The 13856-nt window shown below is 45.9% G+C and overlaps 1 protein-coding gene and 1 long non-coding RNA gene across 3 annotated transcripts in view; one reads left to right on the top strand and one right to left on the bottom strand.

The window, feature by feature from the left end:
- Positions 1 to 13856, top strand: part of myo5ab (myosin VAb) — a 151484-nt gene that overhangs the window by 104313 nt on the left and 33315 nt on the right. The window contains exons 37-38 of one of the 2 annotated variants that reach the window (XR_012369984.1): positions 4652 to 4934; positions 5139 to 5340. Coding sequence is in view for 1 of the 2 variants with exons in the window: in XM_073868500.1 (XP_073724601.1) it covers positions 4652 to 4934 (283 nt within the window). In the remaining variant the exon portion in view is untranslated. The remainder of the gene's footprint in view (positions 1 to 4651; positions 4935 to 5138; positions 5341 to 13856) is intronic. The other variant, XM_073868500.1, reaches the window with a different exon arrangement.
- On the bottom strand, positions 1849 to 3421 carry LOC129434491 (uncharacterized). Its single transcript, XR_012370001.1, has 3 exons — positions 2801 to 3421; positions 2293 to 2653; positions 1849 to 2222 (listed from the first exon to the last, which is right to left on the bottom strand). It is a non-coding gene; the product is annotated as an uncharacterized lncRNA (long non-coding RNA).

The following is a 13856-nucleotide window of genomic DNA, read 5'->3' as shown; positions in this document are numbered from 1 at the left end:
ATTGGATAAAAGCCAGGCTTCCAACTTGTTTTTATATTTGGATGTGTTTGGCTTCAAGTGTCGCTGCAAAAACCTCAAGAGCGATTTAAGAAATCATACATAAATGTCTGCTTTTAACTCACTCTCGTGGTCCTACTTTGATGTTGTCTGTCGGTTCTTGATGAAGTCGAACACATCTATTTGTTTGAGCAGGTTGCTGCTTTTGATGTAGCGCTCTCAAATAGTGGAGATATTAACGCCACATTTGAAAAAGATTTAAAAACGCATGGATGTATATTAAAACCAACACTGGTAAAATGCGAGATGATTTATCTCCTAATATGCGACGTGCGGGCAGAGGGACAAAGATTCTGTGTACAACGCAAAGTGTGATGGGTGGTCACCGTATAGTCATAGTAAATTAAAAAGATTTAAAGACAGATCAATGCAGAAGCTAAAACAAAAACACTATATGAAAACAACATACAAAAACATCTTATGGCCTTTTCTTTCAGGTTTTGTAACATTTTTAAAATGGTATTATGCAATGTTAAAATTGTGTTTATTTATATAAGTGTTAAAACTGATTAAATATGAAATAAGAACATTTAATATTTACATATACATGTAAATATATGTTGTGTATGTTAGTGAATCAGATTTGAGTTGTAAATGTCAGTCAGGATGTTCAGAGCTCTTCCGAATGATGGAGATCCCATCCATATCTAACTCCACTGAATGAACACTGAATGAACCAATGCCCTGTAAACACAACAAAACTGTGCATTAAATTCATTACAGTTGACATTTTACCAGCTTACAATGAAGGTTAAAGGGACGTCCACTTTTTTTGAAAATAGGCATTTTCCACATTTTCTAGCTCTACTAGAGTTAAACATTTGATTTTTACCATTTTGGAATCCATTCAGCTGATCTCTGGGTCTGGCGCTACCACTTTAAGCATAGCTTACCATAATCCATTGAATCTGATAAGACCATTAGCATCGTGCTAAAAAAATAACCAAAGAATTTTGATATTTTTCCTATTTAAAACTAGACTCTTATGTAGGTACACAATGTACCAAGACCAACAGAAAGTTAAAAGTTGAGATTTTTTAGGCAGATATGTCTAGGAACTATTCTCTCCTTCTGGTGGAATAATCAAGGACTTTGCAGTGCCCCGAAAATAGTCCCCAGCCATTGAAAGCTACTAAGGGGACTACTTTCGGCTGCTGCGTAATATCATTGCGAAGGCTCCTTCACAAGCCTCCAAATGTGGCCTTTTTTCCTGAAACCAATGATTTATAGATGTTTCCTTCACAGCCTTGGCTATAAGATTTAATGTGCGCCCGTGACGTCTGTGTATTTTGAAATAAACATTCAAAACTGTAGTTAAATGAAAGTGTTTATTAAGCAAATTAAAGGTCATTGTTTTACTATTATAAATTATGTTTAAGTGATGTGAAATAATATTATTTCTGCAATATTATGCGTGTTGTGACTTGCTTTTGTATATTTCTAAGGTTGGTAAATTTGACATACTGTTGGAAAGTTAAATCTGCATTAATGTGTTATATTTTCTAAAAAAAAAAAAAAACATCTGGCTCCATATTTATTTTTAGAAATAATATGATAAATAATTTTCAAGCTCTTGCGGGCCTCAAAATTACTGTGTACAGAACAGGATTAAACACTAAATGTAAAATCGACGCTCAATTTTAGCTGCAATGTGAACGAGACCAAAGTCTACAGTCATTTTCTTATAAATTCTCTAGTTTTGCATGAACAAACGTTTGTGGCGACTACTGGACTCTTACCTATTACTTATTAACCCATTGGAGACTTTGTACTCGTTTCAGTGACTGTTACTGAGAACATCTCTCACTTTTTCCTTCTGTTGAGGGTCACGTGTGAGTAAGTTGAGAAATCCTCCTCCTCCTGCTCCTGCAAGACTCTGTCCTAAGATCAGAGGCTGAAGTTTATTCATCATCATCCTCACAGCTGCCGGCTCACAGCCTGGAGCCATCAGCTTCTTCTGCTGCCAGTATCTGTCCATACATAAACTCAGTCTGGAGAGAGACCCTGAGAGAAACACATTATAAGTACTGTGAACAAGATTAAACATTGGATGTGTTTAAAATAAAATAAAAACCCTGCAGGCTTCAGCACACTCTTCTGCATTGATCACCAGCTGATCTTTGTTCAATGGAGGGTAATCGTGCGTACCAGCTGCGCACCAAGTCCTGCATGAACACAATTAATGAATAAACAGCAGCACGATGAACGTGTACATGAAGGATTGCATGCTCATACCTGCAGCAGATTTCGTGCTAAACGCGTCTTTCCAGTGTAAACCAGCAGGAGATGTTGCTGTAGGACAGACATGAAGTCTTGAGAGAGAGACAGCTGTTCAACTTCAACTCTCAGAGGTAACTGAGCTGCTGATCGAGCGACCTTCACTCCTCCAAACAAACCACCAACCTGATCCTGCCATCCACACCTACAAATTCAAGGTGAACTTCTTGCACAACGAGTTCAGCATCTCATCATCATCATCATCATAACATCTGCTCCAGGTAAAGAACATCATGAATGAGAGACGTTGTGTCGTAGCTTCGTCCTGTACTTCTGTACATTGCAGCAAGAGCTGCGCCTGCCAGGATACTGCTGGTACCTACAAACACACAAAACACACATTACTGAACTCTAAATATTTTGTCTTTCATATGCAGCTCTGGAGGGAATGGATTGAGACAACATCCAGCTAATTTCCACAAAACTTGAGTAAAGATCTGAGATCTGAGATGTATAATTTACTGACCAAGACCAGAACCATGTGGTAGTGTAGACCAGCTGCGCAGCTGTAAGATCCTCACAGATTGTTTCTGTTGAAATACTGCAGTCGGGTTCTCCGCTGGTGCTGACCAACAGCAGATGAGGTTCAGGAATTCGTGAACTCAGGCACCAATCGGCCGTTTGCCATCCACCCTAATGGCCACATTAACCACCACTCCACCATGTTCAAACGCAATAGGAGTAGTATCACTGCAACCACCTGGTAAAATATTAATACATTTACACCACAGAGAGCCCCAGGTTTTGTGGAGCTATATACAAGTAGCTCTCTAAAATTGAATGTCCCGTCGCCCTAATAAAACACACCAATGAGTGATTACATTATGACCACCTGCCTAAATTCCTGTCCCATTGTTTGGTTGCCAAGTGTGCTTATTGTTTAGTTAGTATAGCTTTTATGTATATATAAGTCACTTAAAAGTTTCGGCCAAGTGCATTAATGTACAAATCGTAAATTATAATTTTGCAAAGCTGTGACATAAACTAAAAGCTACGGGCTATTAAGAAAAGACAAGATTTTCCCAACTAAGCTTACTGTTTCAATGAGAAACACACCAACACAGGAAAGAAAGTCTTACTCTAGTTTACTTGTATGAACTTGAAATGCAGCATATTTGTTTTTCTCACCTGACAGATCCAGTCGAGCAGGACACTCCACTTCCTGCCATTCACCCATGGGTGGCATCACACCTTGGCCAATGAACACAAACTTGCGTGCTGACATCACCGCCTTCCGCAGAAGTATCTGCCTCACCCCCTCATAATGCCTCACAGCTCGTACCAAAAAATCTGGCCTTTACACAGCAATAACAATCACTTAAAAAATCACAACAGTAACAGCAAAACTTCAAAAAATTTCAGTCTCAGTCAATCTCAGTCAATCTTTTGGTTCTGACCTGCTGAGCCAATGCTTTCTTTGCTCAGCCAATTCCTGAACACCTGCAGGTAAGTTTGCATCTTCTAGGAGCTTAAAGGCAGTTGACCAAAGAACGATGATAATGGTCTAATCAGATTCAATGGATTATGCTAAAAGTGGTACTGCCAGACCCGGAGATCAGACCAAAATGGTAAAAAGTCAAATGTTTAACTCTCGGGGAGCTGGAAAATTAGCATATGTAAAAAAGTGGAGTGTCCCTTTAATATTTGTTGAGAGAGAACGGTCATTTTTTAAATGCACATTTTAGTGGTTGCGTTGGTGTCATCATCAGACAACAAAGGAAAATAAATGGAGCAGCGTGCCAAATTTGTCGCAAGGCCACTGGGTTTTCTTTTTTCTCACACTGGTGGTGCGGGGCTGCAGACTGCACACACTGTTTACATTCAGTTTTAAAAAAATGCCACTGGGTCAGGTTTTTTTCGGTTCAGGTCTTTCTTTTGAAAAAATATTTATAAATGTCGCGTTCAGGTAAAAAGTGATTTGGGTCATTTCAGGTAGGGTACATTTTTTTGACCCAAAAAGAACTCTACTTAATATGCAAATACAACTATAAGTAATATGTAATGTAAGCTGATTTCCTGTAAAGTGTAAACTGTCTGCTGATTTTGGCAACATTGCTAAAGTAACATTTAGTAACATTTGCTGAACCTATGGCATGAGGTAGGGGTGGGATTATATATCTTAATAGCAAATGGTGTTTAGAAAACTGCAATTAATTTTTTGCTAATATTGCAGAAATTACACATAAATCAGAGTGTCGGTTTAAATTTTCTTTTTGATTCTAACTCCGTCTCCTGGTCTTTCATAATGCATTGGCGCATCTTTTTTTTGATAATTTTTCTCTCCCACTGTTTCTGTTTTTCATTGCCCTCATCTCAGCCCCAGCTATGTTGGAGCAGGAGACCATCCAGGGCGTGATGGGTGTCAAGCCCACCGGCATGAGAAAACGCACATCTAGCGTTCATGAAGAGACTTCTCACACACTGGAATCTGTTTTAAAACAGCTGGATGTATTTTATTACACGCTGCTTCAGCACGGCAATGACGGCGAGCTCATCCGACGTGTCATTAAACAGCTCTTCTACATCATCTGCTGCATCACGCTGAGTAACCTGCTGCTGCGCAAGGACATGTGCTCCTGGAGTAAAGGCCTTCAGATTAGGTACTGAACACACACACAATTTACCAAAACTGTGTGACACGCTACTTTCCTTTTTAAATAAAGTCAATAAAGTTCATGGACATGAGTCATATGTGAGGAATTTGGGTAATTTTGGGTTAATTTTATTTATATAAAGTAATTTTTTTGGGCTTTTTTCTCCTTGATGTTTAATTTGTGTTTGTGTCACACGGTGACGATTGCGAGGGGCGGAACCAGAGCTGAGGAAGATTTGTTCCGCCCGGAAGTACCCCCACACGGAGGGGTGAGCAGAGACACCGGAACTTCCGGGAACGCAAGACGCACAAAAATCAAGCAAACTAGACACAGGTGCAATGAATGAGCTCAGCGGTTTGCGATTGGATGACGAAAGGAAGCGAAGGAGGATAAAGAGGACGGGAAACGAAAGGTTAGTGTGCAGTTTTCTGACCGCGGTGATGGTGTGTGGTGTAGTTGCGCTGTGTTGAGTGAATTCAGTCGGAATATTGCTTAAAGAGCAAGAAGTGAGTGATTAGATACCAAGACGAAAACGGAGAAGAGACAGTGACTGGCATGGAGATGAAAGATTTCAACTGGGCTGAGTATGCTTTGTGAACTGCTGTATATTTGGAAACTTTGACTCACCTGTTCATAGTTGTGTATACACCACCGTTGGATGCCAGCGAGTGGGTTTAGAGCTATCCAGGAGGAAAATCAGCTAACGGGAGAGCTAGAGTGACGAAGGGAGAGAGAAAGTGTGATCACCCACTGTGAGTATAACAAATCATTATACGGAAATACCGATTTTCAAGATCTCCATACTTAACGTGCAGAGTGAGTTTTAAACCTTGGAGATTAGCGGCCCCATCGCGGAGTTGAGTGGTGGGCGAGCCGGGAGCATAGCATCAGCGGAAAAAGGGGTCATTGCAACAGCTATACTTCCTATCTTGGACCTTCGTCTTTCGGAAAAAGCCCCGCAGCCTCCCCCGGCCGACTCCCGACGATCCCAACCTGACCTTGTTGTTTCACTAAAGTGTGCTGTGGGTGAGTTTGGACTTTTAGAGCGAGTGTATTCAGATGATTGTATTGCAGTGGAGTGCTGTGTGCCCGTTGTCAGGAGTCTATAGAGGTTGAAGTCGGCCACACCAGATCGAGGGAAGGAGCCGTGCGGCAGATGAAGTGTCCAGCTAACTCAGGCTGTTTTGTGACCCAGTGAGGAGACCAAGAGGCATTAAAAGGTCCCCGAAGTAAAGCAACGTGTAGCCTGGTGGCGACGGTAGAAAACCGTTAGAGCTTTTGCCCTAAAATTACGAGAACAGTTCGCCCGTTTACAAGGGCGCCAAGATCATGGATTAGGAGATGGGGAGAATTTACTGAGAGACCAGTTTTTACTGGGGATGAGAGAAGGGCCAGTCAGGCAGAGCCTGCGAGTGCAGTTTCGGAGGGACCCCAGGCTGACGTTCGAAGATTTATGGAAGGAGGCGGTGGCTTTGGAATGTGATGAAGGGGAAGAAAAAGACTCACCGGTGTGTGCAGCCGTAAGTGGGACCACGCCAGCGGTTCCCGATACTACAGACTGGAAGCAGGCTCTAAAGCTGGAGCTCTTGAAGGATGTACGGGATCAGATGTCGGAGCTATCCAAGACGTTGTTGGGTGAACTACGGAGTGGGGAGCCAAGAGAAGAGGTGAGATCTGCCCCCCCGGCATCGGATGTACTCAGAAGGAGGCCAGGATCCAGTCAGACGTCCCAACCGGCCTAATCGGCCTCGATCCGAGTGGGATGAGCAAGGGCGGCCAATCTGTAATCATTGTCGAGGCAATGTGGGCCTCGAAGAGCATCGGAAGGGGGTTTTTAGGTCGACCGGCCACAGTGGGTCGTGTGGCCGGGACCCCCGTGGAAGACCCGTCTGGAGGAAATGGGACCAAGAACAGCATGATAGGGCATAGCCCAGTGGTGGATGTACAGGTATGTGGTACCAAGATTCGGTGCCTTGTTGACACGGGCTCACAGGTTACCTTGTTTTCCGAGAGCCTATCCCATGAAGTGTTTGGGGAGCCAGATGCGGGCGAAGTGGAGACCCCCTGGCTTACCTTGAGAGGGGCCAATGGCCTGAAAAATCCGTACATTGGCTATCGACTGGCAGACTTGGAGATACATGGCATAAAGGTGCCCCAGAAGGGAGTGATTATCGTTAAAGACCATTGTTTAGGTGCACACCGGGCTCTCCTAGGAATGAATGTGCGCTCCGAATGCTGGGAGGAGCTTTTTCGGGCAAGGCCCGTTCAGAGATTCCCGTTGGCCGAACGTCCCGAGTGGGAGCAAGTGGTTGCCGATTGCCGACGGATCCAGATGACCAGGGTCCGAAGGGACCGGGAAGATGCAGGACGAGTGATTTGCCGGTATGCAGTATCGGTGCCGGCCAAGAATGAGGCCATAGTGTGGGCCCAGGTTCCGCCCCGAGAAGAGCACCCTGGAGATTGGGTGCTGGTCGAACCTCATGTGGAATGCCAACAGGTGGAAGTGGCTAGAAGCCTGGCTGTGGTCCAACGAGGGAGAGTTCCAGTGAAGGTGCGTAACGAAAATCCTTACGCCGTACAATTATATCGACACCAGAGGCTGGCCCGTTTGACGACGATTGAACCCCATCAGATACGAGAGGGCAGTGACGTGAGTTTTTGGCAGGTTTGACCTGCTGTCGTGGAAGTGGCACTTACCCAAGTCGAGCCGACATCAAAAACCATGAGAGAAGGTATGCCTGCCCATCTGAGTGGTGAGTCCCTGCAAGGGGAGAAGTTAGATCAGGACCAGACATGGAAGTTACAGGAGCTGCTGAAGAAGTGGCAACATGTCTTCTCAGCGCACGAAGACGACTATGGGTGCACCGGGGTAGTGCAGCATAACATCCCCACAGGAGATGCGGGACCCAGTAGAGAGAGGTACCGGCCCATACCACCGACATTGTACATCGAGGTGCGTACGTTATTGCAAGGTATGCTAAGACAGGGGATCGTTCGAGAGAGCAGTAGTCCCTGGGCTGCCCCGATCGTGCTAGTGCAAAAAAAGACGGGAGCTTGGAGGTTTTGTGTCGATTATCGAAAATTAAATCATGTAACTAAAAAAGATGCTTTCCCTCTACCCAGGATCGAAGATTCCCTCGCCAGCCTGACTAAGTCAGCTTGGTACTCCACCTTGGATTTGGCCAGTGGCTATTGGCAGGTGCAGGTGGCCAAAGAGGACCGGGAGAAGGCCGCTTTTACCACCCCATTCGGCCTATATGAGTGGGAACGGATACCCTTCGGTCTTTGCAACGCTCCAGCGACCTTCCAGCGACTGATGCAGCGTTGCTTGGGAGGTCAGCTAATGGAATCAGTACTTGTATACTTGGATGATGTCGTTGTCTGTTCCCCAGATTTTGAAACCCACCTGAAGCACCTGGAGCAGGTCTTCCAAGCCATGGAGAAGTACGGCTTGAAGCTGCAGCCGGAAAAGTGTCATCTACTGCGACGGGAGGTTAAGTTCCTTGGACATGTGGTCAGTGCCGCAGGAGTCGCGGTAAACCCAGAAAAAGTATCTGCAGTACGGGAGTGGAGCGTTCCGAGAACGGTGAGACAAGTACGTTCTTTTCTGGGTTTTGTGGGATACTACCGTCGCTTTATTGAAAATTTCTCTAAGATTGCGAAGCCATTGAACCAGCTGTTGGCTGGGACCGGTCGGCCTCGAGGCCGTGGGTCCCCAGCGATTGAGTGGAGTCCAGAGTGTGAGACTGCCTTTCAGACACTAAAGCAAGAGTTGTTACAGGCACCTATTCTAGCTTACGCTGACTTTACCAAACCTTTTATCCTCTACACAGATGCCAGTAACCTGGGCTTGGGGGCCGTACTGGCCCAGCAACAGGAGGGAGCGGAGCGAGTAATCGCATATGCCAGTCGCAGCTTACACCCCGCAGAAAGAAATGATGCTAACTACAGTTCTTTCAAGTTGGAGCTATTAGCGTTGAAGTGGGCATTGACGGAGAAATTCAAGGACTACCTCTGGGGCGCTAAGGTAACGGTGGTGACAGACAACAACCCCCTAGTACATTTACAGATGGCGAAACTAGGGGCCATGGAACAACGATGGGTCGCCCAGTTGGCAAATTTCGATTACCAACTTCAGTATCGCCTTGGACGGGAACATACCAACGCGGATGTATTGTCACAACTCCCCGACGGAGAAGAGCAGCAGGAGATGAGGAGGCTGCCCCGAGGTCCAGAAAGGTGTTTGGTGGGTGTGGTAGACGCCCCGGGGAGTCAGCCCGACGTGGTGCCGTTAGTTGGGGATGGGACCCCCAGCGTTGGAGGGAACGATAGCAGAGGGACCAAGAAACGAAAAGGATAGGTGAGTGGCTGGAACAAGCCTGTCGGCCGACGTATGCCGAACAACAAGCCCAGACGGAGTCAGGGCGGCAACTGCTGGCACAGTGGACTCGGTTGAAGTTGAGAGAGGGAGTGCTTTGCAGGAGCAGTCGAGACCCAGGGACGGGCGAGGAGATCAGCCAGGTAGTCGTGCCCGAAGCATCTGATTGCAGCATACCACGATCAGCTAGGTCACCAGGGCGAGCAGAGGACAACATCTCTGTTACGGAGACACTTCTACTGGCCAAGATTAGAAGCATCGGTGAGTACGTTCATCCGGGCCTGCCCCAGGTGCACCCTATTCAAGTCCAGACAGGAAGCCCGGGCTCCGATGATCCCCATTCACGCCAGGGCTCCACTTCACATCCATGCGATGGATTTCCTGATGCTGGGCCGACCCATGGACCGCTACCAAAATATTCTTGTGGTAACCGACCTATTTACAAAGTATGCTTGGGCCATTCCTACCCTGGACCAGACAGCGAACACCACAGCCACGGCTCTGTGGAGGGTGGTCCTTCAACCCTTTGGGTGTCCTGAATTTCTACACTCTGATCAATGGGCAAACTTCGAATCAAGGGTGATTAGAGAGCTGTGCCAGCTGTACGGTTGCACCAAAACCCATACGACATCTTACCACCCCCAGGGAAACGGAAACTGCGAGAGGTTCAATCAGACCTTACTGGGGTTGCTGGGGACCCTGGACCAAGAACGTCGAGATGATTGGGTGAGTGCTCTACCAAATCTAGTACAAGCATACAATAACAGCGTGCACAGCACCACGGGGTACGCCCCTGCCTATTTGATGTTTGGCAAACACATTCGGATGCCGACGGACTTGATGCTGGGGGTCGCGGCAGACGAGGAGGAAATGAGCCGGACAGAGTGGGTAGGACGACACCACCAACGCCTGCACTTTGCCTACGAGAAAGTCTCGAAGCGGATATGGGCTTCTGGTGAAAGAAATAAGAGGCTGTACGACCGAACGGCCCGAGAGGCCCCCCTCCTACCAGGTGAGAGAGTCCTAGTACGGGACAACCGACGGCAAGGGAAGGGGAAGTTAAGTGACCGGTGGGAGACGATTCCGTATGTGGTGCAAGGCCAGCAGCGGCCGGGGCAGCCGGTGTATACCATCCGGCCGGAAGGAAAGGGCGGACCCAGCCGGGTGGTTCATCGCAATATGATTCGTCCATGTCCAAACTATCCTAGCCCCGTAGAAGAGGAAGCTCCAAAGGAGCCGGCGGTTGAAGCCCCCTGGATTGGAGGATGGGCTATAGTTCCTAGGGAACAGGTAATTGTGCCAGCACAAGCCATTCCGAGGGAACACGGGGAGGGACCAGCTAGAGACGAGCCTGACTCACCCCCCAGGAGATCGCAACGCCTGTTCATAGTTCACCTGTTCATAGTTGTGTATACACCACCGTTGGATGCCAGCGAGTGGGTTTAGAGCTATCCAGGAGGAAAATCAGCTAACGGGAGAGCTAGAGTGACGAAGGGAGAGAGAAAGTGTGATCACCCACTGTGAGTATAACAAATCATTATACGGAAATACAGATTTTCAAGATCTCCATACTTAACGTGCAGAGTGAGTTTTAAACCTTGAAGATTAGCGGCCCCATCGCGGAGTTGAGTGGTGGGCGAGCCGGGAGCATAGCATCAGCGGAAAAAGGGGTCATTGCAACAGCTATACTTCCTATCTTGGACCTTCGTCTTTCGGAAAAAGCCCCGCAGCCTCCCCCGGCCGACTCCCGACGATCCCAACCTGACCTTGTTGTTTCACTAAAGTGTGCTGTGGGTGAGTTTGGACTTTTAGAGCGAGTGTATTCACATGATTGTATTGCAGTGGAGTGCTGTGTGCCCGTTGTCAGGAGTCTATAGAGGTTGAAGTCGGCCACACCAGATCGAGGGAAGGAGCCGTGCGGCAGATGAAGTGTCCAGCTAACTCAGGCTGTTTTGTGACCCAGTGAGGAGACCAAGAGGCATTACAAGGTCCCCGAAATAAAGCAACGTGTAGCCTGGTGGCGACGGTAGAAAGGGTGCAGGAAATCTGGGCCTGACGTGAGTACCATTAAAGTTTTGGTGTATATGTAAATGAAGTTACCATATTGTGGAAGTCCGGTTATTTAATAACTTACCTGTCACAGAGCCTCTCCAAAGGTGCGCCCCTGTCCAGAGCTCCGAGTTTCCACATACAGGAGGGAGAGGGCAGCGTTCGGCTCGGCAGTGACAGCATCGAACTCCCCGGGCATAACCAGCGCCTGAAAAGGGAAGCAACGTACCAACTACTCACCCAAATACCACGTATCAGTGCTTGTAAAACGCCCGACACATCAGCTACCGTTGACCGCCACCTGTAAGAAGAGAGAGAAAGACAGATCACAGTAACATTAAAGTGTGATTTTGTGTTCACAGCCCTGGGGACTCATTTATCAACATTGCGTAGAAAATGTTCTATATTTGTACCTACGAATGAAATTTAGAATGTGCCTAAGTACAAAAAAATCGGGATTTATCAAACGTGCGCACGTGGTTCGTACGCACATCAGTAAGTAATCCTTGATGATAAATCCCACTTGTTCTTAAGCACCATGCTCATGCACGTTCATAGTCATTTGCATTCCGAAACGCCTCCAATGAACCATATATGGTGACAACACCTCCCGTTACAGTGGGGCAAAAAAGTATTTAGTCAACCACCAATTGTGCAAGTTCTCCCACTTAAAAAGATGAGAGAGGCCTGTAATTTTCATCATAGGTACACTTCAACTATGAGAGACAAAATGAGGAAAAAAATCCAGAGAATCACATTGTCTGATTTTTTGAGAATTTGTTTGCGATTTATGGTGGAAGGTAAGTATTTGGTCAATAACAAAAAAGCAAGATTTCTTTCTCTCACAGACCTGTAACTTCTTCTTTAAGAGGATCCTCTGTCCTCCACTTGTTACCTGTATTAATGGCACCTGTTTGAACTTGTTAGCAGTATAAAAGACACCTGTCCACAACCTAAAACAGTCAGAATGCAAACTCAACTATGGCCAAGACCAAAGAGCTGTCAAAGGACACCAGAAACAAAATTGTAGACCTGCACCAGGCTGGGAAGACTGAATCTGCAATAGGTAAGCAGCTTGGTGTGAAGAAATCAACTGTGAGAGCAATTATTAGAAAATGAAAGACATACAAGAACACTGATAATGTCCCTCGATCTGGGGCTCCACGCAAGATCTCATCCCGTAGGGTAAAAATTATCACCAGAATGGTGAGCAAAAATCCCAGAACCACATGGGGGAACCTAGTGAATGACCTGCAGAGAGCTGGGACCAAAGTAACAAAGGCTACCATCAGTAACACACTATGCAGCCAGGGACTCAATTCCTGCAGTGCCAGATGTGTCCACCTGCTTAAGCCAGTACATGTTCGGACCCGTCTGAAGTTTGCTAGAGAGCATTTGGATGATCCAGAAGAAGAGTGGGAGAATGTCATATGGTCAGATGAAACCAAAACATAACTTTTAGGTAGAAACTCAACTTCTTGTGTTTGGAGGACAAAGATGCTGAGTTGCATCCAAAGAACACCATACCTACTGTGAAGCATGGGGGTGGAAACCTCATGCTTTGGGGCTGTTTTTCTGCAAAGGGACCAGGACAACTGATCCGAGTTAAGGAAAGAATGAATGGGGCCATGTATCGTGAGATTTTGACTCAAAACCTCCTTTCGTCAGCAAGGGCATTGAAGATGAAACGTGGCTGGATCTTTCAGTATGGCAGTGATCCCAAACATACCGCCCGGGCAAAGAAGGAGTGGTTTCGTAAGAATAATTTCAAGGTCCTGGAGTGGCCTAGCCAGTCTCCAGATCTCAACCCCATAGAAAATCTTTGGAGGGAGTTGAAAATCTGAGTTGCCCAGCGACAGCCCTAAAACATCACTGCTCTAGAGGAGATCTGCATGGAGGAATGGGCCAAACTACCAGCAACAATATGTAAAAAACTTGTGGAGACTTACAGAAAACGTTTGATCTCTGTCATTGCCAACAAAGGGTATATAACAAAGTATTGACATAAACTTTTGTTATTGACCAAATACTCATTTCTCACCACAATCTACAAATAAATTCTTAAAAAATCAGACAATGTAATTTTCTGGATTTTTTTTCTCATTTTGTCTCTCATAGTTGACGTGTACCTTTGACAAAAATTACAGGCCTCTCTCATCTTTTTAAGTGTGAGAACTTGAACAATTGGTAGCTGACTAAATACTTTTTTTGCCCCACTGTATATGTCACGTGGTTGTGCTTTTTCCCTCATCGCAATAATGACAAAGAGAGCGTAAAAGAGGAATTTTACAGACACAGAAATTGAGTTACTGGTGGATGAGGTTAAATCCTAATAACACATCCTGTTTGGTTTACTTAGTGCGGGAGGAATGACTAACAAAAAAACAAATCTACATGGGAACATGTTACCAGTGAGTTTAATTCCGTTGAATATGAGGAGAGACTTCCAGAAATAAAAAAGTGGTTGACATTAAATTATCAGCAAAAAAAAAAAAACGCGT

This window comes from Misgurnus anguillicaudatus, chromosome 6 (assembly GCF_027580225.2).
Source record: "Misgurnus anguillicaudatus chromosome 6, ASM2758022v2, whole genome shotgun sequence".
NCBI classification, from domain to species: Eukaryota; Metazoa; Chordata; class Actinopteri; order Cypriniformes; family Cobitidae; genus Misgurnus; species Misgurnus anguillicaudatus.
This window is presented reverse-complemented; position numbering and strand designations above follow the sequence as displayed.